This window comes from Poecile atricapillus, chromosome 1 (genome assembly GCF_030490865.1).
Source record: "Poecile atricapillus isolate bPoeAtr1 chromosome 1, bPoeAtr1.hap1, whole genome shotgun sequence".
Classification (NCBI taxonomy): Eukaryota; Metazoa; Chordata; class Aves; order Passeriformes; family Paridae; genus Poecile; species Poecile atricapillus.
The window spans coordinates 173,687,961-173,715,754 of NC_081249.1; the positions used below are offsets into that span (position 1 = coordinate 173,687,961).

General features: G+C 36.7%; 1 protein-coding gene across 2 annotated transcripts in view; it reads right to left on the bottom strand.

Annotated features, from left to right (window-relative positions):
• NUDT14 (nudix hydrolase 14) overlaps positions 1-27,794 on the bottom strand; it is a 59,403-nt gene that overhangs the window by 24,773 nt on the left and 6,836 nt on the right. The window contains exons 1-2 of one of the 2 annotated variants that reach the window (XM_058862343.1): positions 6,980-6,998; positions 6,660-6,703 (exon numbers count right to left, since the gene is read on the bottom strand). In XM_058862343.1, coding sequence (XP_058718326.1) covers positions 6,660-6,676 — 17 coding nt within the window. In that variant the 5' untranslated portion in view covers positions 6,677-6,703; positions 6,980-6,998. Of the gene's footprint in view, positions 1-6,659; positions 6,704-6,979; positions 6,999-27,794 lie in introns of those variants that run through there. The other variant, XM_058862336.1, reaches the window with a different exon arrangement.

Consider the following 27,794-nt stretch of genomic DNA (forward strand, 5'->3'; position numbering starts at 1 on the left):
CCTTTTGCCAGGTATAACTGCACAGTCTCAGTACCATCAGTGAGAAACTGGTAGTTGTTCACATTTTCCTCAATTTTCCCATTTCTAGAATAAGATTTAAATAATTTCCTCTTTTCCAAGAGATATTTTCAGCTATAATTCTAAAATACAGGCACTCCAATTACAGAACATTTCCTAGCTTTCTTAAGATTATTTTTACCAATCCCAAATGCAGGCCATGATCATGCTACTGTCTCTAGACCATGTACAAACTCTTGGCACCCTTCACACAGAACAGGTTTATTTCAAAATCACCTGAAAGCAGAGGGAAGACTCTTTCTGATTTCAGTAAGAGAATAAACATATTGATTTATTTTGCATATATTGGAAAGACTAAAGAATTCCCTAGACACTAGTAAACACTAGAAAAAAATCCCTAAATTTGTAAAAAAACCAAGATGCTTCTAATCTGGATACCAGAAGCCTGTATTCAGAAATTTATGACCAACCAGCCAAAAAAATTCTTGTGTACCTGCTTAGTTATAAGAATTTTCATGGATTTGATTCTTAAAATTAAGCAAATATTAAACTTCCCATTGAAGCAATGCCTTCAATAAAAATTTTCTTGCCATTTTACTCTGTTTCAGTTATAGAGCTCTAGGGTGCTTTCACATCACATGCCTAAAAAGATGAAATGAGAATCTGAAAATTTATGATTTCATGTTTCTCTCTGGTAACTTCACAGCATCTCATTTCATGTTTCTCTCATTCCTATGCTTTTATTTAGATTGGATCCCAAGGTAACAACATAGTAACTCATTTTAAAGGACAGTAAATATGCCTGCAGAATTCCTGGCACAAAAGCAGAGAATCTATCAAGTCTTCACTGTAGAAAACCCCAAAAATGAACAACAAAAAACACAGCATTAAGTGCATTTTATTTGCAAATATCACATGCAAACAAATCATGTAATTACTTGGGTTGAAGGAAACTAATAGGCTACTGCATTTTTTCCTTCTAATACCAGGAAAATTATCATTATCCTAATAACATCCTTGATAGACAGATATCAAGCCTAGACCTGAGTGTTTTCAATGTCAGTGATTACAAAACATGCCTTCCCAGATTATCTTATTGCTTATTGGTAAAAACAGTTTCTTAGTGTTTAATTTTAAAAATATTTTCCCCACCATACTTCATTTCTCATTCTGTCATTGATCACTATTTTTTTAATAATTAAATGATTCTGGCCTGTTCTGTAATGTTCCTTTACATTTTGTGATAAGTGGTGATTTTTCTCCTCAGTTCTGCTATCCTTTGCATGAACATGCCCAGCCCTCATTCCCTTCTCTCAGCTATTATTTCCCTAAACTTTTCATCACTTTTGTTTGTTGAACTACCTCCAGTTGATTTTAAAGAGTGCATTATCTTCCACACTATCTTTGAAGATAATCAAGAAAATTCCACATCTTTGACACCCTGGAGGAGACATTACAAAGACAAACAAGGTTTACAGAACAACAGCACATAATTTAAAGTAAAAAGCATATACCACCCAAGACAAACTTTTTTTTTTTTACCTGTAAGGATGTTAAAAAGCTGTATTTTAAATCTACTGTGATAATTCTTACACGAAGAAAGCATCTGAATTAAATTTCATGGTGTCTTATAATACACTAAGACATAAACCAGAAAAATACATACAGGATTAAGTTTCCATAAAGCCCAAACGATCTGGCATATGAAATAGGAGAAGGAATTTAATCCACTCCTATAATGTGGTCAGGGCACATGACTTCCACCCTGTCTCCATAGCTGCCTGCTCCAGCCATGGAGCCAGAATAGCAACCGTGGCTCCTGCAGGCCACTGGCCGGCTCTGGTGACCCATCCCTGGCCAGCTCCCGTGGCCAGAGCTGGGATGCAGCCGCCTCATTCCTCACTGCCCTGGGCAGCCAGCCCCTGGCCTCTGCCCTCGGCCAGTGAACTGCACAGCACAGCCTGGGCATCTTCCTCCTTCTGAGTTTGCTCATTTTTAACCTGCCTCGAGAACCCTGCTTGCCCCCAGGACTGCGACCTGCAGCAAAGAACAAGCTGAAGTGGGGATTGCTTTGGTTTCCTTCACCCTGGAAACTCACTCCTGATGGAAAACTACACTTTTCAGGTGTCTCTGTAAGAGATAAAAGTGTAAAGTTGTTTCTTCTGAGGAAACAAATTAGATTGGGAATTAATTTGTTTTAAATGTGAGACAAATTAATCTCTTTACCCGAAAAAAACCAAAATGCAAATCTTATAAAGCAGGAATATAAGAATACACTTGCAGTTTCATTCATTAAGAATTTTTTAAGTCAGAAACTGCTGCTGAGTCACTGTGACATGTTTTTGAAGGAGTACAGTGCACATGTAGAATTTCAAGTCTTTTAGTCCAAATGCCTTTTATTCTTCACAAGGTATTTTCGGAGTTGAGAGGAACTCAAATAACTATTTTGCACACAATTCAGTCTCCTCAAATTTGTTCTCTTTTAAATGCAATGAACTTTACAGTGAATTTTCCATACTTTCAAATAGAGAGGTAGACATAATTTTGTTTTGTCAACTAGGAAAAGGTACAGTTGTGTCCCTGTTCTCAAGCGTTATTACTCAAAGCAAAGAAGGGAGCACATGACTGTACACTGACCTTCATCTGTTCCCAAATTATGCCTTTTAAAAGCCTTGAATCTGTTTAAGGGGAGCTGCTGAAACCTGAAACGAACGTGGTCTATTGCTTTATAAAGTAGATGAATGTAGAACTTAAGTATTACATTTCAGGCTCTGTACTAAATATAGCAAAATTAGGATGAGGGAGAATATAACTGTAACCTGAGTCTGGTTTTAGAGAATAATTTTTTGTTACAGGTATTGATGATTACTCTGTTACATTTAGAATGTTTCCATTTCTAACAGAAAATCACCACAAATTTGCAGAAGGAAAATGTTCTCCTGATAAAGATTTTTATTTTTAAAAGCCAAGTCCTTAAAAAAATTAACAGCTCTTCAGCCCTCAAATCACACCCCCACAAATTGCTAACCAGTTCAGACAGACCCAAGTCTAAAAAAAATCTTGAAATACACCTTGCATCTCAATTTTCATTGCTTGTACTCTGCTTGATTTTCATCAGGATATGTTTAATAATGACCAAACACATCATCTTGAGTATTAAAGGGAAAATTACACTTAATTAGAAAAGTAAGCAGTGCATAACTGCAGAAAGCATCTTTTGCTGTGTGCCTAACACAACAGGCCAAAATTATGCAACTTTTACAAGCAACACTTCAATAAACTTGTTCAATAATTACAGTGGAGAAGAGGTAATCAAGGATTTTTACTTCATTCATTTTTAGTAAACTTCACTGCTGTTTCTAATGACATAATTAAACCTTCCAAGGAGCTCTGATAATGTTCATCTGCATGTTTCAAAGCAAGATTAACTTAAATCTAACTCCACAGGACAAGAACAATAGTCAGCTCATTATTTTCCAATAGAAAAATGGCTTAGAAATTGACAGATTTCTTCACAAGTTTGCAAATTTTTGACAGTTTTCAGATGGGAACTGTAATGCTCATTACACATTTAACATGCTTGCAAAGTCATAGAAACCTTCAGGATGTAAGTGGCTTTTAGAAATCATCTGATCCAATCTCCTGTTAAAAGTCACTCTAAGTTAGGCCTGATTTTGCAGAGCCTTGTCCAGTCAAGGTTTGGATTTCTCTGAGGATGGAGATTCCTCAGTTTCTCTGGGCAAAGCATTCCAGGACCAAACTATTGTCCATGGGTATGTCTGTGTGTCATGGATCTTCCTTCTGATAGAATTTAAACCTAAATATGATAAGAAATGCTACTTCTTTTGTCTGTGCTGACACACAGGTGATTTTTGACAGCAGAGGTTCTGAAGGTTTGCCTTAACATAGTTAATTGTGTAATGGGCAATAAATTGTACAGAACTATTTCTGTCTTTAAGTGGCAGGGAGGGATTGGGAATAAACAATTATTTGTTCAACATAAATTACAGCAGTGCCTTCAGGACTGATGTTTAGTTCTGAATGATCTTGATCTTAGGAAAGCTCATGAACCACATACTGTAGACTCATTCCCAGATCTGCAATAACTAAAGAAAGAAAAGAAATAAAAGGGAAAAAAGGAAAACTCATACCAATTCTGCTATTTTAACTTGTGCTAGAGTCACACCACCAGACTGCACATGGTTAAATGATCTGGCCCTACTGCAACATATAGTGAGATTTTAAAAGATGACTCACATCTAAGGCAAATGAAGTGACTACTGCAGTCCTTGAGTTTTTGTCTTTCTATAATTTAATCAGCTGTTCATCTGAACAGTTGGAAAGGATACATTTATACCACAATAACTTAACCTCTCCTGGTAAATATTTTCCTGTATCTTTTGATACAAATCTATTAAATATTGGCTTATATTGACCTAATTTGAAATGAGACAGAACAATCTCTTGGTTCACTACCATGCAGCAAGGAAGTCAGTCTTAAGCATGTTTACTTGTGCTGCTGAAAGAGGATGACTAATAAAGACATGGGTTAGGCATAAGGTCTGGTTTTATATGATTACACAGTTGTTTTTTTAATTCATCATCACTAAATTCATAATATGTATCAATTCTTTGTAAATATATAATATATACATGTGTTCTTTACACATCTGGCATTCCAACATGCTCAGTTCAGGTAAACAGCCCTATTACAGGCACTTGGAGTATTTAACAATACTACAGCTCTTCTGTAAGTAGTAAGCTATGAATACTTACGAAAAAGTATTAGGAAAAGGGATCTTAATTCTGGAAAACATCTACAATCTTTTTCAAGCAGACATACTAGGAAATCCTGACCAACAGAACATGTGTCCCAGAAACCTCCCTTCTTCAATATTTATCCTTCATTAACAGTAATGAACCTGTAAGAGCTCTCTCAGTATGAAGTTCTCTATAATCTTCAGGAACTAGTTAACATAACTTTTCCATATAAAAAGCATTACAGCTATTAAAATACAGCAAAATGTGGGGCTTTAAAGTATTATAAGGGATTTTGAATCTGACTAATGTATTGGATAATAACTGCCTTCCTATTCACAAAAAAAAAATAATTATGTAAACCCATGGATTTCCTATGCAGAAAGTTCACATTACTACCTTTGGTGTCAGAAGCTGCAATGAATTTCCTTGTAAAAGAGTGTTAGACACTCTGCAGTTCAACAGTAGTCACTAATAAGTTCGGGTGGCAGCTGTTGTACATCTGAAGCTAACAAATGTTATGTGACCAGAGATGACTGGCATGACATGTGGCTGTAGCCTTTTTATAAAGTTATGTTCTCAACTATTTTAAAAATGTCCACAAAAGTCCTTCAGAAATACTGTTCCCAAGAAGTTCATGGAAAACTGATCCTTTAATACTTACCCCACTCAGTTAGTTGCATATATTCACACATTATCACACAGTGATAAACTAAAGTTTAAACAAAAATAGTCATACAAATTCATCTGGAAGTCATGTTCTCAGCACTGTGACTTGAGGCTGGATTCACTTGCTTGAATGGGCATATATTAAATTTCCGCAATCAATTATCATTTCAGCCTTTGTATCTGCCATCATAAATTCAGGCACATGCCCATATGGACAGACAAAGTGCAAAGACAGAACTGTCTTCCAGGCAAATTCCAAAAGCAAGTGTGAAGTTCAGTATTGAAATATCACTCCCTTTTCTGTCTTCATTCTCAAGCAGTACAGGCATTTTTAATCTAGTAATACTTTCCCAGTCTTCCTGAAAATTTTACCTTCATAATCTTTATATAGATAAAAAGTGTTGCTAGAATTTTATATCCCTCCCAGGCACCCACACACATGTAAAAGCTCATGTCATAAAAAGACTCATGTAAGGACTGACTTAGATGCTTCCAACAGAGAAGAATTTCCAAAATTCAACTGATTTTAGTTATTTAATGCACATGAAAAACACATCTCTTGATGTGGTTCTGGTTATGTCACAATTATGACACTAAAATTAGTGTCTTGCAACATTTTTTACATTTAACAGATTTAGAAAAGCTTTTTCTTGGAAAAAGTTGTTACCTTGCTTTTTATTTTTGTCTTCTAGTAACTGAATTTTCAGTGAGCAGATTAAATATTAATACCTTTTTTAAGACATATAAGTTTATTAGTTTTTAATAACACTGAGAATTTAATAACACTGACAAAGTCAGGAGTTTATTGCTTTTCTTCCTCGATCAGAGAAATAAGTTTGGAAAGACAGAAGAAACTCCTTCCTTCAGGTAATAAATTCCCACTCAAAAAAGAGGATTTCATACAATCCAAACTTTAAGTTCCATCTTCTATGTAGTCATTAAAATGTACAATAAATTATGTAGTAAAACTCTAATATTGGAATAGTCAAGCACAGACAAAACTTACTGAAAACATAATAAACCACAAGGAGATTTTTAACTTTCTATTAATTCTACCTTAAACAGTAGAGAACCACCTGCAAGTATTACACAAGAAGTGAGAATTGAATAGGAAATTGGAGGAAAGAGAACATCAGCAACACTTGACCAATAAAAGAGAATACATATGAAATATAACATGAAGACAATGGGAAATAACATGATGTTATTGTTACCTGTCATGTGTCCTCATAAAATCCCAGAACTTCTTAGTGCCATTCTGGGGGGAAAAAAAAAATTAAAATCAGTCAAATTAACTCCAACTGAAAAATTACTGCAATGAAATTTAACAAAACTTAAGAGGCATTTCTTTGAAAACTTAGTTGGTTTTATTTATGAGGCCAGTATTCTGAATTTTGACAGTTGGTATTACAGACACTGAAAACTGTCTTAGGACAGCTCAAAATCTTAGCTAAATCAAAAGCTATAAACAACTATGTTTTAACCAGTAAAATAACCCACAGGTATGTTCTTCCATGTCCAGAAATGTTCTTACCTTGAGTACAGCTCAGCACTTACCTCCTAACTAAACCCATGTGGGATCCAGGAACAAGACATCTTCTACCTAACCCCTTATGAGTACCAAAACAGGAGTTTTATCCACACCTAACATGCAGGGGTCACACTCCACTCTACACAGCAGCTCTTCCTCTGTGCTACTGGTGGTGCTGAGGGCACTGTCTCACAGCAGGCTTGAAAACACAGCAATCACTCAAAAACTGGGAGATGGAAAATGGCTGATTTTCTCAAGATGGGCCAATTCCTGTCCTCTGCCAGCTTAAAAAGAACAATATCCACTACAGCACAGCTGACAGTAACCTATGAAAACAAGTGTTCTTTCACAGTTATAATGAGTGCATACACCTTGCCTATATTTATATTATACCATCTATAGTTACCTATAGCAATTCATACACATCAGTTAATGGAGATGCATGTAACTCTTTAGTCTGTTTACTGGAAGTGTGATGGTGTTTTTCAGCTCAAACACAACTCCAGAGATTCTGCTCCCAGGTCAGTTTTTTAAGTCTGTGTTAGGAATCAGTATGATACCAGAGGAAATTCCCATGGTTGATACCTTTTTCTTATTACCAGTGCAAAAAACGAGACCTGCTGAAGACCCACCTACCTAAAATATACTTAATGTGAAAAGCAGCACTTGACTTCTATTATAAAGTATGGTTAAATGGATGATCAAACCCTGAGTGACTGGTTAATGATTTAAAGCAGGTAAATGTGAGCAACAAGAGAAGAATCAAATTCAGTTGGTGGGTAAAGGTGCCAACCAATATAGACAGGCCCTTCAGCTCTATTACAGATGTCATGGCTACCAAGTACACAACAGCTGGTGGGGATTAGATAACAAGCACTCTGGTTCAGAGATTAAGCCCCTGAGCTTTATGAGTTTACCAAGCTTTTTGGAAGAGGGACTGTTTGCTTGCTAGCTGGGTTTTTCTTCATTCCCACAACTCTAATTATAAACAGTTGTTCACCTCAAGAGAAACTCTAATCCGCGCTTCCATTGGTGTCTGCACATACCTTCTGTTAGCACTGACAGGAATCGGACGTGTGCATTACAGGAGGAGCCCTGTCATTGTTCAAATGCAATATAATGTTGAAAGGGAAATAAAGACAGCAAATTCTCAGTGGGAACTGAAATATTAAAGCCATTGCTTCCAAATCTCAACGTATATCCAATTCATTCCACCTGCTGAGAGATAGAGGAACAACTTTGATAGGACTGTGATATAACACACAGCTGCAACATGGGCTGTGTTGTATGGTAAGATAATTTAAGGTAATAAATGTGCAAGATCAGCTCAATCTTTCTGTAGGTTTATTTCTACCTGCAAACAAGGTATTTGTGGGATTTGTTAGCAGACTGCTGAGCAATTTTCCATGTAACACGAAAGAACTGGAAAACTTTGTACCAAGGGTAATGTCTTCTGCATGTAACTTCACACTGTTTCTCTAGTCTCAACCTTCCCCTGCCCTCAAATCGTAAGTTGGTGCTACCATCATCCATTCTCCCTTTGCAGTGTTCACTTTGGAGAAGTGCTGGTGTCCAGCTACTGGAGATGTCAAAAAAAGCCTGAATCAAGTTTCTTCGTGCATTAATTTAGGCTGTTAGTCCTGTGATACTGCATTCTAACATACGATCCCACCAAAAATCTTCCTGGCTCTTTCCTCTTGCCATCATTTAGCAAATTATAGAACCTGATTGCTTTGGAGCACTTATGAGAGGGTTTCAAATAGCTGAGGAAAATTACACCCTAGAGAATCATCCTCACACAGATGGGATCCATCAGAACTGAATGACCTCCTTGCAAGGATGAGCTCTATTACCATTAACAGAGCCTACCTCACAGACATGCACATAATTTTTAGCAGAAAGTAAAAGAAGGTACTTAGTACCTAAGAAGAAATTACTCAGAAAATAAAATCTGTATTTTCTATTTTCTAAGCCCAGATGAAGCACTTCTTCTAGACGTGATTTGATTAGTCTAAGACTCAAACTCAAAATCAGCCACGAGCTAAATTAATTTCAGTCAAGACATTGGTTAGTATCATATACTCTGACTGGACAATGCTCACTAAGATATTTTCTGCCTATATTTGAATTAAAAAGTTATTTCATGTGATCAAGTTGCACCTGTCCAAATAAATAAATCAATAAACAAATGAAACATTCCAACATCTTTTTGTTTACAGTGGCAGAAACTCAAATGAGCCTCATTCATACTCTATTGTTGAAGTCAAATGTAATTTGAACCCAACCGAATGGATCTGAGTTTCTATTGTAGCCAGTGCATGGTTCTTTCCTAACAGACTGGTAGGAAGGTTGCTAATTATTAATAGCATGTAAACAGTTACCAATGGTTCTTATGCTGTTTTACATACTTTACAGAACATTAATTCCAGACAGCTTCTAACCAACTATATCAAGCTGCATGTAGTATCTCTATCTTATCTTTGAGACAAAAGTATTACTTGCTGAACTGATCAAGATTCATGCTTTTAAAAGCCAAGTGGCTATGTTTACTTGTTAAACTGTTCCATTCTATATCCTGGTCTTTGACAAGGCTCTGCTATCACCACAGTTACAGACAGCTGCAATATTAAAGGTATCAGTGGTCAACATCATTCCTGAAAAAGAGAAGTATCTTTGTGAAACACAAAGGCTCTCCAAACCCCTAAGATTTTTCATTTTAATAAGCATGTGTAATAATTGCATTATTAGCAGTAGTCCATTCTCCAATGTCTAGTAAAGAACAATCACAGTATCTCTCAATGCAGTGAGAACTGAGTATAACATTGCTAGGAGATCTAAACATTGACGACAGGAAGGAGAAGGGATTATTTTATGACATTTGAGAAAAATTTAAAAAATTATTCATCAAACAGGAAATGTGTCCTGTGATGTTTACAAAGACAAATATGTCAGAACTATTTTACACTAGTTTTAATCAGTTCAGAATAGCAGTTCCGATACTGCAGGAATCTTGTGTAACACATAATCGATTTGGTAAATCTTTAATCACAAAGTAATCACACTCTAGTTCTGTGCTCAGTGATCAAGTTCTGTGATGTTGCAACACTCAACTAGTGCATATAGTATGTGTAAATTAATGAAGCTGTATTCCAGGAGAGGCAGCCTGTGAGACAATTTCGTTTCACATTACACAGAAGATGGATCACTTACATAAGTACTAGTTGCATAAGAAAGCCATTCCAGGTTAGACAAGATGTCCATCTTGCCTGGCAACCTGTCTCTAAAATTTAAGAACAGAGAAAGCACATAGCAATGCTTCCTCAGAACACTCTTCCAAGTCTGGCAAAAGGCACTGAAGGGTGGCAAAAGACAAAAAAGCACCCAAATCAAGCACAGTCCTCCTTCAACTCTAAAAAGCAAGCACAATTAGCCATTTCTGTACTACCTGAATGTGCAAAGTGTGCCACAAGACCATACTGTCTGTAAGAGTGACTTGGTAATGGCATTGATAACTTAATCAGAATTAACAGCAGCTCACTCCCAGCTTGACAGTCTGCACAAGGAGACTCAATGCCTTTTGGTTCAAGTGATTCCAGGACAACCAGGCACTTCCAAGTGCTCTCTGCTAGACAGGTGTTGACAGTGGCTTTAAGTTCAGTAGATGTGACTCCTACATGAACAGATCTGTTTATATCCATACTTGATCTTCACATTCTCTATCCTGCTACCATCCTTGAAATAATTTTCCAAAGACTCTTCCTGCACCAGCTCAGTGCCATAATTACAGGCAGGAGTCTCTTCACATTGTCTGTAAAGGAGAAGTTGGACCTGTCTGCAGCCTATCAAAATATCATTTTTTTGACACATGCCCTCTGGCTAAAATGCCTTAAGAATCACTATGCCAGGGATATTGCTGTCCTTTGCTTTCCTCTACCACCTGAGGCAATAAAATATCTGAACAACAAGGTCAAATCACTGCCAGAATGCCTAAAGGACAACTCTTCCTTGCTAGAGGAACTTACCTAAGACTTATCCCAGGCAGGCTGATAAAGAGAAAAAGGACTTTCTGTGCTAATGATGTAGAAAGAAACATTCACTGGCACTGACTGTAGGGCCATACTGGGTATGCTCCATATCTGACCGACCCTGGACATGCTCTGACACAGGTCACTGGGAGTTTTCACTCTTCACTTGGGGCAGCTTCAATGCTTTCCTCCTCCTTTTCCCTGAGGGCAGTGCCCATGCCAGTCTTCTCAGTCTGCCATCTGAGAAGCTCTTGAACAAGCTCTTACATGAGGAAATGTGTCTGCACAGGTACCAATCACCACTGTTAGATTGATACCATCCTTTCAAAAAAAAAACCCAACCCAAACAAACCAAGCCCCTCATTCTGGCTGTGGTGTACAGCACTCCTGAAACTCACAACTTCTCTGCAGATGCAGCTTTTAAAAGCTGGAAGAAATAATTCTTAAACAATTTTAGAGAGAGGCCTTTCCTCAAGGATTATTCCAAGAATCTCCTCAAAGAATGACATCCTTTTTATAAATAATTTAATTGAATTAGAGCTGTGGGACTCCAGTTATAAGATGCTACTGAGTTTCAAGGTGAGGAGGAGAAAGGACAGGGATGCTGTAGTCCATGCCACGCAGCTTATGGTAACCTTGGTACACTGCCACTCTAAGGGCAGACACAGCAGAAGTCTGTAAAACCATGAATCACACAGAGATGGTGAATGTGAAAAAAAATATTCACTATTTCTTATAATCTAGAAGCACTATGTCATAGCTGGATACCTGGGAAAAAGGCTGAGGTTTTTCTGGGCACTGATCTGCCTCATCTCAATGAACCAGCTCTCAAGTCCTGCAGCTGCACAGAGAGGTTTGCCTTGCTTATGTATAAAAGAATTAACTGACAGCTTCTTAAACAGCTACAAACTACATTACATGTATGTTTTAAACACGTGTAATGAAAGGCTTATTCTTTTTAGATTTTATTAATAGTTTTATTCTGAAGAGTAAACTGAAAACATGCTGGTGTAACAAGTGAAAGAACACTCACAAAGCCACTCTAAATGCTTCCTTTAACTTCGTGTCATAATTTTTTCACAACACCACACGAGGGTGTATAAAATAAATCCTCCACACACAGGTTTACAGTAACAGATTTCCTGTAGTTACTCTCTTGGGAGTTTTATTCAACAAAACAAAATTAACATTGGATTGTCACTTATTTAATGCCTCCTTGAAATGAGCTCTGGACAGACAACACACAAGTGAAAGAGAAATGACCTTTATCTAAAATCTACTTAAATCTCCTATATTATTTGCCTTATACAGGTATTTAATAATTTAAAAAGTGACCAAATTAAAGGCACTAGCTTATGTCATCTCCCATGTCTATCCACAGAAATCTTCTGCTTGGGCAGAGAAAGTCTAAGTGGCTAAGAACTGTAAAGTTACACCAAAACGACCTCAGTAAAAAGGTTTTGGACCTTGTATTACATAGTTTTGAAGAGAAAGGTAACAGGCCATGCAGGCAGATCACTTAGAATGCAGGAGACATATGTCCAAAATATGTCCAAAATAAGCAAATTAACATCACACATAGCACTAAAAGAGAAAGAAAATAAATCTGTCCATGACAATGATTAACTTCTTTCTGTTTACATTACAGGAGAGAAAACATGAGGTTTGGCGACCCATTGTGAAAGGCACTGAACACATAGAGTGGGAACAGTTCCTGTTCAATGATCTTACCATTCAGTTAGAGCCCAGACTAAAGTTGATGTAAACAAACAGAGGCAGTTAAGAAAAATGACAAATACATTATGATTTAGATAAGCTACATGCACTAGTGATGAGGGTTAAAATGACAAACAACAGTCATGATCCCCCAGTCTCTACCATCTGGATTGGGTTTAAAGCAGTCACCCAAGAAGTAAATGTTCCATATTTGTGAAAAAATCCAATTAGAAAAGTTGAAGCAATTATAACATAAAAATAACTCTGTGTCATTGCTCCATTTACTCTGTTTCCACACTCCTAAGACACAAAAGCAGTTAATGTCATTAATGAAAAGGGATAATGAGCATTCTTCATGTAATAAAATAATGATACTATAAGTACAGAAAAACAGATAAGAGAATTAATTGGCAAATATCAGTCTTAAACCAGAGTCAGCTAAGCCAAGCAAGAGTGAGTTCCCTGTTTAATGATTTACATGGACCAAAGCAGTAAAACTCTCTAGAGGAATAATCAATTTTTTGCTTTAATTTCTGCTCTCAAAAATTTTGTTTAAAGGTTTGAGGGTCATGCTTTTCTTTCAAAAGGTTTAAAACTTGTTTTTCTGTTGCACATCCAATGTTATACAAATGTATTCACACAGTTTAGTATCAATGTGCAGAGCAATGCCTCTATCTGGAAATTCACTGTGCATTCTCCTGTGGAGGTGTCTACTTGTTGCCCAGACCTTCATAGCAAGAGAACACTGAACCTGTCATTTTATTAGATGGGCTTTTGTCAGGTCAACCCACATGAGCTGTGTGCCTGGGGAGTCAAGTAACTGACTCAGGAAGACAAAAATCTGCACCAAGGCAGCCTGCTTCTGCTTTATTTCCTTAAGTGGTCTTAGTTTAATGCTTTTCAGCCATATTCTCCTTTTTATGACCAGTAAAAGCTGCCAAGAGATAAATTTGCAATAAAAGCAACTCAGTCATTCAGAACTTTTTGGTTTATAAAACATATGGTCCTACAACAGGAAAGATGTGTGTTAGCTGCTTCTTCTTGAGTCCCAGATCCTGGGTTAAACAGAGTGGACTTCCCCTACAGTAAAGCCATAAAAGTTATGTCCTCATCCCTCTGTAAATGAACCTTTCCCTTCCTTTCTCCACTCACTGCTGAAGAAGTGCTGCTATCAGTTGAGGCTTCCTTGTTACATTTCTTTTTTGGCCTAATGGAACCTGATGTCACATCTGTAGTGGTTTTCAGTGGCAACATATGAGCATTGATAACCTAATGTAAACCATTTCTTGTCAGCTAAATTATTAATGCTTGAACTCTCTGTTCTATAGAATCAATACAAAATATTTTCAGTGCTCACAGTGATGTGCCCACAGAAATTGCACTTCCAGGACAAACCCAGCACTTTATTCTTTTCATTTCACTATCAGAGACAATTAGTCACCAAATTACCTTGCATGGTCTGAACATTTTTCATAGTATTTTCAGCACATGCCACATGCAAAAATTAATGTGAATAAAAAAAAAAAACAAACCACCCTCTAAATACAAAGTTTGAAATTTTTTTAAATAAATAAAGCATTGGTAGTCATCACAATGCAGTGAAACCTGTATGAAGAACGTAAATCAAACTGAGACAGCTAAAGCAAGCTTGGACTCCTCAAGTTTTCCAAATGACAATAAAATACCCATTCAATACCTATTCAATACACTTTAAAAGAATCCTTATGAATATTTTTATTGGATTAATGAGTCAGTGGGGTGGATTTTTGTTTACAGAAGCTAAAGAACTGCCATGCTGTATCTAAAAATCTTCATCCAAAAAAAAAAAAAAAAACCAGTGCAAATGAACAGTCAAAAATTCAAGGACATTTAATATTCAACTTTTTCATCTAAAAGAAAAACCCTGTCTTGAATAGACTACTTTGCATCTGAAATCTGTTTGAAATAATGACTTATCATAATTTTTTTGTCTACTTGAAAGGTTTGATTTGTAGCAAGCAGGGAGAATGCTGTCTTCTTTTTATGTAATTACAGACTTCACAGAAAGTTCTACATTATCTTTCAAAATGAAAGGAAGTACTTTCAGCTAGCATAAAACCATACAACTCAGTTTAAAAATATTAAAATCAATGAAATAATTTCAATTTGCATAAGTTGAGTGACCTTTTTTTTTCCTTGTGAATGTACACATCAGTATTAGGGAACTGTGTTATGCTGGGCTATCTTACTACATAACTACTAATTCAAATGCAAAGTTGAAGTCCCTCTGTCCTGGGTGCAGTCCCAAAACAGTGTTAAGTCAAACAAAAACCAGGCTGCTCCTTTCCCTATTCCACCTGCACCTTATCCCACCACTGATATTTGTGTGGGCTGGTTCTGGGAACTCACCTAATTAAAAAAAAATCTTTTTTCTCTAGGAAAAAAAAAAAATATGAAAAAAATATTTAGTAGAATGAAAATGAAAAATTAATAATGAAAAATTATTAATCAACATGAATGCAATACAGATTGCAAGTCTTCAGCAATGACTATTAAACAGAACAGCCTTGGTCCACTCACAACTACTCCATGAGGACAGAGATGTGTCTGACAGGGAGTGTTCTACAGAGAGACACATGCACACAGAAAAGCCTAAATTACCATTTCAGTCCACACCCACTAATCCACTCCATCAGACTGCACACGCTGGAGTAAATGAAGCCTCATCTTCAAAAGCAATTTGCAGAATTACTTGCTGATGTTGAAAAACTACTTCAAAAGAGTTGAAGTGTTATGGAATTTTACTGAGTTTTTTAAACAAGCCACTGTTTAAGCTCAAGAGGAAGGGGGGGAGTGTTTGCTTTTTAAACAAAGCTTGTAGTATTTCATTACTAAACTATCCAGAATGTTTATTTTAAAAGCATTATGATTACAAATAATGGCATTTTTCAGTTTTTAACTTCCCTATTCAAGTATTTAAGTTGGAAACGTCTGAGTTTAGTGCCTTTGTAGAGTATGCATGCAAAAATGCACAAACTGATGACATTTTAACAGAATTAAAAGTGAACATTCTACTTGAAGCAAAATACTAGTGCTGCTAATTGGCTTTAATTGACAATATTAAAAGTTTCAGAAGTAAGACTGGGCTAGTGAAGTCCATGAAGACAAAACATCCTTTACACTAAAGGACACCATGCCAGCCCCAGCTGACACAGCAGTTCTGGACAGGGCAGGATGAAGTTGCTGGGGTCTCATTCATCTCATTTTAAGGCTTGAACAAGAGACTGGAGTGCTCAGCTCTTTGTGACAGCCAAACCTTTGATGCACGGGCTTCCTATCTGAAATTAGCTGGAAGACAGAAAGACTTCTTGAAGAAACTTTAACATCCACCAGTGGAGACCACACCAAGGATACCTCAAGGGACATAAAACCTAAGGTCAGAGACCGTAATTTTTACAACCCATATCAATTTTCTCTTCAAAGAGAAGGTTATTCTGGTAGGAGTGTGTAATGAAACTGCAAACAGATGGTTATAGCAATAGAGTTTACTGTTCAAAGGTGCAATTTTTTCACACTTTGGGAGGTAAAATAAACAATGGAGAATGCATTAATTTATTCAACTGTTAATGCAATACTGGGCCAAGCCACTTTGTTCATTTTATGTACATCAACTGCCAGAACAATTACAACTAAGATACTGATATGTAAGTAAACTTTCTCCTATAATCCTCTGGAAGTTTACTTTTCAAGTCACAGTTTGTTTTTTTGTGTGTACTTTTCAACAATGGAGTTGTTTCAGTTTACCTTGGCATTCAGCTATCATTAAGATCGCTTACCTTTGAATGAAATTTATAAAACACAAGAATTAAGCATCTATAAGTACATTAAATTAAATCAAATCTCCTTTCTCACCTCGTTTTTCTGTTTTTTAATATACATAATTATCAGGAACAATTGCATGTACAGATCAAACAGCTTGATTCCAAGGCAAATTCACAGCAGTGCACTGAAATCTATACTACAAAGAATAAGGACATTAAGAAACACAATATGCACAAAGGTCAAATTTATGACTTTTGTCATATCATTCTACTGCCATGTCAGCATACAATTTAAGGTTCTAAGATGAGATACAGATGGGGATTTCCTACTATTAAATTAAATCCAATTCTGTACAAAGGAACCAATTGCTAACAGGTAGAGTCTTCAGACTTCTCAGTCATTGTATAGAAATGATAAAATTTAAAGTGAATATTCAACTGTTCTTTTACATAAATTCCTGTTAAATTATTGAATTTTGCTTCATGTATTCCACCGTTTTCACTAAACTGCGTTTTCCCTTTGAAGTTTGTAATATTTTCTTATTTTTCAGGGATAAAAGGACCTTCCATGTTTACAAAATTGCTTACACTATTTTTTCCAGAACACTATAGGAAAACATAAAACTTGAAACTTTCACTGGACGCAGGTAAAAAATATATTCCTAATAACAAAAGAAGTTTTAACAGAGATAATATAATTTGGAAACTGCATTCAGCTGATACGACATCAAAATACTGTAAATAAGTGCTGTACATTCAAACAGATGTATTGCACATGTCACACTTGTACCCATACTTACTGAAAACCTCCCCAGCAAAGGCCTTTTCTCTAATATTTTACCAATATTTTTCTGTTATTGTTGAAGAAAAAAATCCCACACAATTTGCAAAAACTCTAATAGGAGGCTGAGAAAACATAGGTCCAGGAGGCAAATCTGCTGGCTCCAGCTCAGCATAAAAGCCAGGGAAATACCTCAACCAAAGGCTGCTGAGAGCTCCTGGGTGTTCTGTGCTTAGGTACTTTCTCTGGAGTTTTCCTTATTTGTATAAATTGTTGCATGTTGTTGCAGTTGGAAACAAACAAACAAGCATGGCCTTTGTAGTTCAGTAATAAATTAATCTGGGGAACACAGAAATGGGTTCACAGCCCCACTCCCAATTTATAATAATTCACGAATAACTCCGAAAGATGAGATTTACAAAAGCACTTTTTAGCATTCAATAACCTTCACCTTTAAGACCTTCACTAGAAAGATGGAAGAATTGAATTTAGACTTTATACTCTGGACCACTGCAATTTCAGCCGAACGCCAGAACCCTCCAGTTGCATCTAAACATCTTTATTGAATAATGTAATTTCTGTGGTGGGACTTAAACTGCAATATTTGTCTAGGATTACAGAATTATTTCTGCTCTACTAACTCATGGTGCGTTAGTGAAATTAAATGAGACTCAGTACTGAAAATTCCTTTGGAAAACGGCACTTAAATTCTAAATTACTAAAGACAACATTTTCCAAACTTCTAAATTTTACTGAGACACACATAACTATGAGAAAAGTAAATTTTGTTTAATTTTTTTTGGAGAGACCAAAAGAATTTAAAACATCTCCAGAAAACTTGTTTTCTTCTTTTCTCCACTGGCAGCTGCTTCTTTTGACGAGTTACCAAGATAAAGGGCCTGACTGAAATTTCAGACTAGTGATACTTAATGACAGGCAGGGGCAATAATTCTGCACTCATCAAAACATACCTAAATCAGTTATGTCTGTCTGTAGTAGCTGTTTCAAGACAGAGTGAAATTCAATATAAAGTATCCATCGCAAGTTCGAGACCCCGTGGTTGATGAGAATTCTCACTGAATATTCTTGAGCTCCTTCTTGTACTCATCCTGTGCACTCATCAGTCAAAATAACCTTTCAACCCCTTAGGAAGAGGATTCTCCAAATGCTACACACAGGACAAACACTGCTGTGGTCCACATCACATTCCCACAACTCATGATTCCCTGGCCAGTTAGTGGTACAGCACAGCCTCCTGTAGGATCTCTGACTCAGAGAGAGATTCATCCCCTGACTTTGCTGGGATTTAGGGCTCTCACCTCATCTCTGCAGGCACAGCAGGGAGAGAAACAAACACTAGTAGGTAGAAGGAGTAAATGAATCTTAAAATCATCAGTCCCAAGGCAACCACTACGCCTACAAGCGTAATTTCTTCTTCTTTGCTACCCTAGGTCATGACCCTCATCCAAGAGAGGAAGGAAAGAAACTGTCCTTTCATCATTAATTTTGCTATGTCATTCAAGAAAACAACACTGACAACACCATAAAACCACAGTTTAAGCTGCCACTGGTACTTCAGCCAAAAGCTAATCACCACCATCAATTGTCTAATATTTCTCATAACCTCTTTAGTCATTCTAACAATCCACTGCAACTTACATGGGATCTGATTAAAATCTTTTCTGGCTGACAAAGAGCCAGCGGGAAAATAAAACTATCCCTCTTCTACCACAATACTGGGCCACTCCACATTTAAACAGATAATAAATCAGCATTCAGAAAACTATGCAGTTGATGAACGTTGCTCTAATTTAAAAAAAAAAAACAACTACTGACTGTGTCACCTGAAGCAAAATGCTGATAAAAGAACCTCTGTCCATAGACTGCTGTATCATTAAAATTGAATTAAAAAAAACCCAATCACCACAGAAAACAATCCATCATGAATAACTGCCAACTTACTTTTTTTTACTGGTTTTCCTAATGCACCTGATAATCAATATCACAGATCACGAGTAGGATTTTAAAATAGTTAAGAAAGCTATTCATTTATATATATAACTTACAAAGGACAAAATACTTCTGATGCAGCATTCAAATCAAAGGCAGAAAACACATCTCAATGAACTGTACACCTTGCCTCACACACCAGGCTGGTACTTGGCAACAAAGATTCAGCATTAACAAGCTTGACCAAGGTTAGCAGCACTTGGGACATCCTGAGTCACAACACAGTTGGGAACAAAGCCAGGTGCAGCACTGCCACATCTCCATGGTGAAGTAAGAGCAGGGGAGGACACATCCTATACAGCAAATCTCACAGGAACTCAAGGCTACCACTTCCTCCAAGTGTGTTCATAGACAGGGTCCCAGGATTTTGAGCACATCTCCTCAGCACTTCTGAATACTGTGAACATGTTAAAACTATTTCTTGGCTGCTTCTGTTGGCTCCTTCAGTAGAACACCAAGACACTTTAAGCTCTAAGACTTCATTCTGAGCATGCAATGGCATGAACCCAGCATCTTAGACAAAGAATGAAGGTCACAGGTTCACTCCACAGGGTCAGCAGGGCTGGTCTGAGAATGAAAATTCAACATTCACAATTACTACAGGCAATTACACACCTTCCCTTGCAAGAGTAAGACACACTTTCCCACTAAATGGTATACATAACATAGCACTGCAGAAAGTTGTTTCTTCTCCCTTTCATCCTCTCCCCAAGGCACAACTGTTGGGTGTGGTTTATCATCCCACTTCGTGGAGGACTGGAAGGCCTGACACTGCTCTATGCTATGGGCTGCAGAAGAGTGTACAGACAGAGAGGGAAAATACAGTGCCAACTGGCATTCATCTTGTTTCTTTCAGAAATACTTCAAAACCAAATATCCTGACAATTCTTCTGTGTAGTGAAATAGTTTCCCTGACTTTCTTTAGTCCCTGGGTGTGATTAAATCTCTCACCCCTCCAATGTAATTCTTACACTTACATCTTGACATTTATCTTATTACTTAAACAAATTAATCTTTCTCTATGGAGTGTCCCATAATGCTCTAGGGAGGCTCCTATGTTCCCGTGAGTCCTGTCAGATTTCTGCCAAGAGGTTTGAACTCCTAGACAGATCAAAGAGAAAGTGATGAGACAAAAAGAAACAGCATTCTCCAGACTGACAGGTCAACCACCTCTACTTGACAAGAAATAAGGAAGGTTTACAGAAACAATCAGGGAAACATTTGTGTTTCAAATTTGGTGGAACCACCCTGTAAAATACTATAGCAGTAATTTCTGTACTAATGGTTAGTGATTGGTTTCACTGAATAGGAGGCCAATACTCACAGAATGATTTGGGCTGGAATACACCTTCAAGATCATCAATTTCCAGACCCTCTGGCACAGGTCGGGACACCTTCCACCAGACCAGGTTGCTAAAAGCACCATCCAAACTGGCCTTGAACATTTCCAGGGATGGGACATCCACCCACAACTTCCCTGGGCAATCTGTGCTCAGATTGCCTCACCACTCTAACAGCCAAGAGTTAACAGCTAATGTAAATCTATCTTCTTTCAGTTTAATGCTGTTCTCCCTTGTCCTATCACTACATGAAATAATCTCATATTGTTTTTTAATTTATCTGAACAGTACAAATCAGATGAGTTATATACAGATGAAATTTTAGGCTGTGCAAACTGCAGTGCTATGGAAATGTCAGTCTGAGGACCAATACGGTTTTGAAAGAAAGCCAGAAATTGCCTGTGTCCAGTATTTTCAGGTGCCAGAAATGTTACACTGCTGAAAGCAGAGTGCTAAGTGCAGACACACATATGAAATTCTAAGGCAGATTTGCCAAAAAGTTTGATTTTTAAAAGCAAATTTTCTTCTAATCCTGCTGCTTCAAAAGCTCAACAAGTTTAAGTGGCATAATGATAAAAAAGGCAGGTCTTGAAGCCAAAATGAAACCAAACAAAATCAACAGTGATAGTTTACTTCAGTAGTTCTGCATAAGAATATATACAATACCTATACAGCATCATAGCCTAAATTTGTTTAAAAAATTATTTATAATGTTATCATTAATATACAAATTTACTGTTTTCCCCTGTTTTTTCCCCATCTTGACTTCCAGCTCAGTTTGTCAGAATACATAATTTCTGGTTAAAAAGGGCTGAACTGCTGCTACTCCAATCAGATTACCTACTAAGTGAAAAAAAAAAAAAGTTACTCAAACTGCTTTTGAATTTGCTCAGACTAAGACTGAATAGAAACAATGTAATGGATGACTTGGCCTCATCAATGACAGGAGCTAAAATATAATTTTATTCAGCAAGGTTGGAATTTCACAAAGTTATAAAAATTCATGCCAGGGATCTTAGTATCTGGCCAGACCCACTAACTGTCTAGAATCTTTTTATGCAGCAAACCAAAATGCTATATCCATTCTAAGTTCACAAATAATCATTACAGCTAATTAAAACATCATCTAAAATGACAAATATCATTGAAAAGAATCCTTAAAACAATAACATCAAGTGACCAATTTCTATGTAGTTGATTGCATAGTTAGTATTCTTACTCCCTATTTAAATGATCTCATATATCATGAAAAACTTAAGAGATTTCACTCAAATAATGTCATGCTTTTTGATGAAACTTACATTTCAAAACCTCATCATTCGCAGAAAATCCAGTAATTGCAGTCATCACATATTAGGCTTTTGGGAGCCTACATTTCATAGAATCAGATCTACAGTCAGAATCATGCATAGATGTAGCTGTTTTACTCCAGAAAGAACTTGTGAATTAAAATTGGAACTAAAACACTGAATATTTTTGAAATCTGAAGATGGATATTGTGCTTTCTCAGCCTGCTGAGGAATTCTTCTAATCTTTAAAAAGAATTGCTTGTATTTGCTTACTAAATGTGCACCTTGATCATATGCAGCATGAGATCAGAAAAAGTATTTGGTTGTAAAAAATGAGGCTCATAGTTTCAGTGGAAATGCTTTTTTCAATGCACACTTTTTCATTCACTTTTTTGCATGAGATATACAACACATCAGTAAAAAACACACTACCTACTGATTGGGAGGACTGTGGAGGGAATTGACAGTGGGGAGAGGAGAGGAAAATGAGAGGGCATGTTCTTTTTTCAAAGAAGAAACATGCAATTACTAGATGATACACGAATGCACTTTGCACACACTGAACACACAGAACAAATATTATGCATTGCAACACAAAGAAAAACAGCTATTTCAGAAACAGATAAGAATTTGAAGCACTAGTTAATTAAAAATACCAGAAAAAGGCATCCCTCAAGACAGACAGAAAATTAAGAAGCACACTAACGACCACCTACATATTTTTATGCTTTGGTACTTTTCCATCTATACATTATGAAAAAAACCGCAACACTTATGGAAAAAAAACATTTTGCAGATATACACAGGGTCACAAAAGCTCTGAAAGAGAGCAGATGACAAGCCATTAAACTTTCACCTTTAGGTAGTTATGATGATCTGATGTCTCTTTTATGATATCGTCCATTTTTTAATTAAATCTACAATGTGTTTAACAAGCAATTCTTCCATCCATCTTTGATGTGTTTTACTTATAAAGCAATGACAGTTTTCAGTTCAGGCTCCTTAAAGTTCCAGAGAAACCATTTTCCACTCACTTGCTTTGAAAGCCATTAAAACAACTTGATGAAGAACAGCAGCAGGGGGCTAACAGAAGCCAAGGCTTAGGAACAGTCTTTAGATTTTTCTCCTAAGACTTTCTCACAAACCCTTCTCACAAAGATCCTCAGGGCTTTTCATCCTCTCCTTTCTCCCCACCCCCTCCCAAAAATCAGTTCAAAGTGACAGATGCAACTAGCTCCAGATTCTGCTCTTTTCTTAATTTCTTTTCTTATATTCTTATATTCTTTTCTTAATTACTTTTACTTCTCAATTTTGATAGACTCAACTGAAATCTGATTCCCACAGAGGCAGTCATCATCTTCCCAATGGGAAAAAGTAGTACACAGAAAGATTCAAGGAACTTGTGAACGCCTTCTAATCTGTCATCCATTCTAATAGAGAGCACTCCTAGTGAGAAATGTACCTTTTCCTTAAATACCATATGCTATTGGCATTCAGTAAATTGAATTAATTGGCGATTAATTGATTAGTGATTTATATACAGTTCTATGTGTTACTGCGGTATTTCTGAAACTTGCATGACAGTGACCTTGTAACAGTTTCAATACTGGGATATAAAGAACTACGTAAGCCAACTGTAAATTATCTTTAAAATGGGAATTGCCTGTAAGAAATGGTAAATCCTTGGTTATAGTTTCATGCAAATGCAGAAATCATAGTTTTCTGGAAAACACACCTATTTGGACAGTATTTATGCTAATTAGAATCAGTAGAGTGGATATTTTGTCTCTGTTTTGCTGTGCTCACCACAGTATTATTTCTTTGATTATGGCTGACTGAAGGACAAATTTCATTGATTGCTAACTTTGTGGAACATCTGTAACTCCCAAGCTGTACCGACTCTTCAGTTGCTGTATTCAAGTGATGTCCCTGTGGTCAAGATACCGAACATGGAATGTCTCAAACATGAAGAGCTAATTCCATGAAGCAGGGCTAAGGGACATATTAATCCCAGATTCTATTTACAATCCCTTGTTCTTTTGCAAATGAAAGCTACAGTTACAGTACACATGGCTAGGAGCAAACAGGGACTAAAGAAGGCCAGCCTCATGTCTCCTCAATTTGAGTACAGGAGCAGCACATATGAGGGATTTGAGGTCAGGAAGGACAGATGGTGGGCATTCCCATTACAGCTAAGTCACCTCTTGTCCCTAAAACATTGAGCTTTATATTTTCCAGTTGGTGACTCTCACAAGTTTGTGTTCCTACATTATTTTTCCATGCTTGTATTTGTAACTCCAACTGTGAGAACACATTGTGGAATAAATTTCTACATGTCATGTGAACAAATCTTATTGGTACTTTCTCAAGACATTAACAATTATACTTTCTATTTGTCTCCCTTCAGCTAAAGTAATACATTATTAAAATGTTAGTGTGAGATGTTTTTTAACCAGTTTTTCTTTAAGGAAATTTCCAAAAAATAATCTCATAAGAAATTCTAAGTCAGGAAACTGACATACAGCCCTATAAGCAAACATGCAAAAAGTTTCTGTTGGCTTTCTGACATAACTATACCATAAATATTGGAAAAGGATCCATCACGAATATAAACTAAGGAAGTCCAAGAAGTAAAAAAACAATACCCTAAGGAACAGGAGCAGTTATGTGTGATTTTCTACAAGCATTCAATCACTTTACAGAATTGAAAAAATGTTAGGGCTGGAAGGACCTCACAAGATCACTCAGTACAAGTCTCTTAACAGTGGCAGGATCAAACATATGTTCTGTGAGTGCTATGTAATACATGCCAGATACAGAATATGCTTCTAAGCATTATCCAGTCAGAGCCTCCATTCCAGGCTGTTCCATCATTCAAACTATTCCACCATTTGTGCAGTCTTATGACTAAAATAAACACTTTCAATCCCATATTTGCAACAGCACTATAAGATTGTTAAACTGGAAATACACGACTTAAGAGTTTATCATGAATGTTCCTTTGGAATAATAATTTAATTAAAATTATCATTAGCATTACTTCTTTCTATATTAATTTTCAAGAATGTTTACTTCTCCAGAGGGGTAAACTTTTATTTTCCCATATTTTCTATTTTCAGAGAAAGAACATCTCTCACCCTCAGGAGTTTAGCCTCATTTCCCTATAATGTATTCATCACCACTCAGCACATCTGTCCCAGCAAATCCCATTTCCTGTTCTATTCATGAGGCTCAGCAACCTGGAGCTTTAGTGATTGCCGCCACACTTTTCCCATGGCCTTCTCACCTCTCACCCCCCCCACGCACCCCGCTCCCATTGTTTATCATCTGTTCTCCCCTGCTGCAAACTGCTGTCAGATGTTCACTTATCCCTAATCTTACTCACTGCCTTTGATATTCTTTCTAATCCAACAACCTGTCAACTGGGGCATCAGCCCATGTCCACACCAGCTGCTCTGTCACAGGCCAAAAGATTCCCTCTCTGCTCCAAGAGGTATTTAAAGGATTTTGACACAGCAACCTCAACGTGAAACAAATAATTAATGCTGTTTTGATCAGTGATCAGGGCTTTAGTGTGACATGAGTTGACCACTAAGAAAAACTGAGCTTTACTTTGTTTAAACTTCAGTAAACTTTAGTGTTACTGTATTAACAAGATTTTGATCAATGTCTGAAGGACAGTACCAAAAAGCTAAGTTCTTTAACTTTAGTTAAAAATTATGAAGAATAATTAATCTGAGCGCAAGTCAGCGGGGCAGATAACATTCTATGCCTGCTGTGTAAAACATGCTCATTTATGCAGTTTCAACTTGTATAGAGTTTTCAAAGCATGGGAGCTGACCTTTTATGAGTTACAGCTGAAAATACAAATGTATTTTAAATATGTCAGCAGTTGAGATAAAATTATTTAAAATACACTTATTTTCAGGAATAGAGTAGGATAGTTTCATCCCCTATAAAACATCAGACTGTGACATTTTAAAGAATAGTGCCATTTACAGAAAATGTCTAATTTCCATGATATTCAGATTTGCTATAAACACTTAAAATTTTACAGTGTACATCTGCTTTAAAACATATCAAATACACATAATGTCATAGCTGAGACTGTGATTCAGATGACAGATTTTTTTGTATGAGGAAAAGTTTCTGCTATTTAAACAAACACGTGAATTTTGATCCAAACTGAAAAACAAATACAGCATTTAGTTGTTGGAAGAACATGAGCACTATTTTGTTTCTCAGATCTAACAGCAATTCCTGCAAAAGAGATAGTACCAAACAAGAAAAAAAAGCCTACTTTATACCCTACAGTAGTTGTATTTCACACACAAAAGTATAATAAAACTTCAGTGATGATTTTTACAATATGGTTCATTCAGTTGAAACTTAACCACTTTTATTCTTAGGGCTTGTCTATACCAGGACATCAAGAAAATGAATCTGAAATAAGTACCTTGATAAACTTGAATTCTGCTACTTAAACTCCATTAAACCCCTGTGTGGACACAGTCATCCAGTTTAGTTTACTGCTCCCTTAGGGCACACACTGGAAAGTTAACATGGATTAAGGTAGGGTATGAATTCAAAGTGCAATTGTACTTTGAAAATGGTTTAACGTAAACAGAACCAGACTCTTTGTTGTAGAATGAGACATGGAGTTACTCAGGAAAGTCCTGTGCAGACAAGTCCTTGCAGATGAGGCTACTGGAGTGGTATTGCCAGAGCTGATGGTTTTCAACTCCTTCATCTGCAGACCTGGAAACATCTTCCAGGGAAGCTGCAGGCCTAGGTAGCACATTAAGCCTGCTGATAATTGATCTGCTTTTCTTAGTTGCCTCATATGGATGACCTACAAGTATTCCAAGGGCCCTCAGCGAGCTGCGTATCAGAACTTGAGAAGCACGGTTTAAGCTCACTACGACTTTTGTACCTCCTCCTACACTCGGTCTCAACTTCACAGTTACTGCGCACTAACCCAAGTAGTCTGATGGCATTAAATGAGATTTTACTGATCGTTTATGTAAGTGCAGACACATTTCAGCTACAAAAGGTGCTCAGCAAGGCCTTATTCTTTCCATTATGTGACACTTGCTGTCACAAGTGTGTTAAATCGTAGTATGACTGACCTAAAAATATGAAGTTTTGTCACTGTCAACTACTTTTCATGCATTTACTTCAAAGCTTACATTCACTTGTCAAAGCATGCTGGATAAAAAAAATTAAGACTAACGAGATAATTTCACTGAAACAAAAACAAGTACTAGTGTTTAACTACTGCTCTTATTAACTAATGCTTCTCATTTCCCCCTTCAGTAATTCATAAATATCTTAAACAAAAATAACTTGTACAAATATTCAGTTGAATTCAAAGCATATGGCAGAGCCAGAAGAGAGATGCCTAGATTCCTTAGTTCCTTTTCTTAAATCTGGGTTCTAATTGCTGAGAACACCATTTCTCTCAAAGGAAATTATGTTCCCTCAGTACTTAACTCCCTAATGCTGTCTTTGCAAAAACTTTTCTACATTTTCTTTAACCCATATGAAAGAATTATACTGCACCTCAACTGCATTCACTGTTAACACAGCAGCAGTCAGATCAAAAATCCATCTCATCCAGATCTACCTCTGACAGCAGCCAAGATGCCCAAGGAAGACTCTATTGTTAAAACACTCTCAGATTCCTGCAATTTGCAGCTCAGGGACTCCCCGAGCTGGAAGCAGTATGTTTCCATTTAAGATTAATACTCAACACTGACATAACAGACTTGACAAGCTGAAGAAAATGAGACAAACTTCACAGGGAAAAAATGGCATCTCCTTTCACTGCACTACTGCTTTAAAAAAATGAACTGCA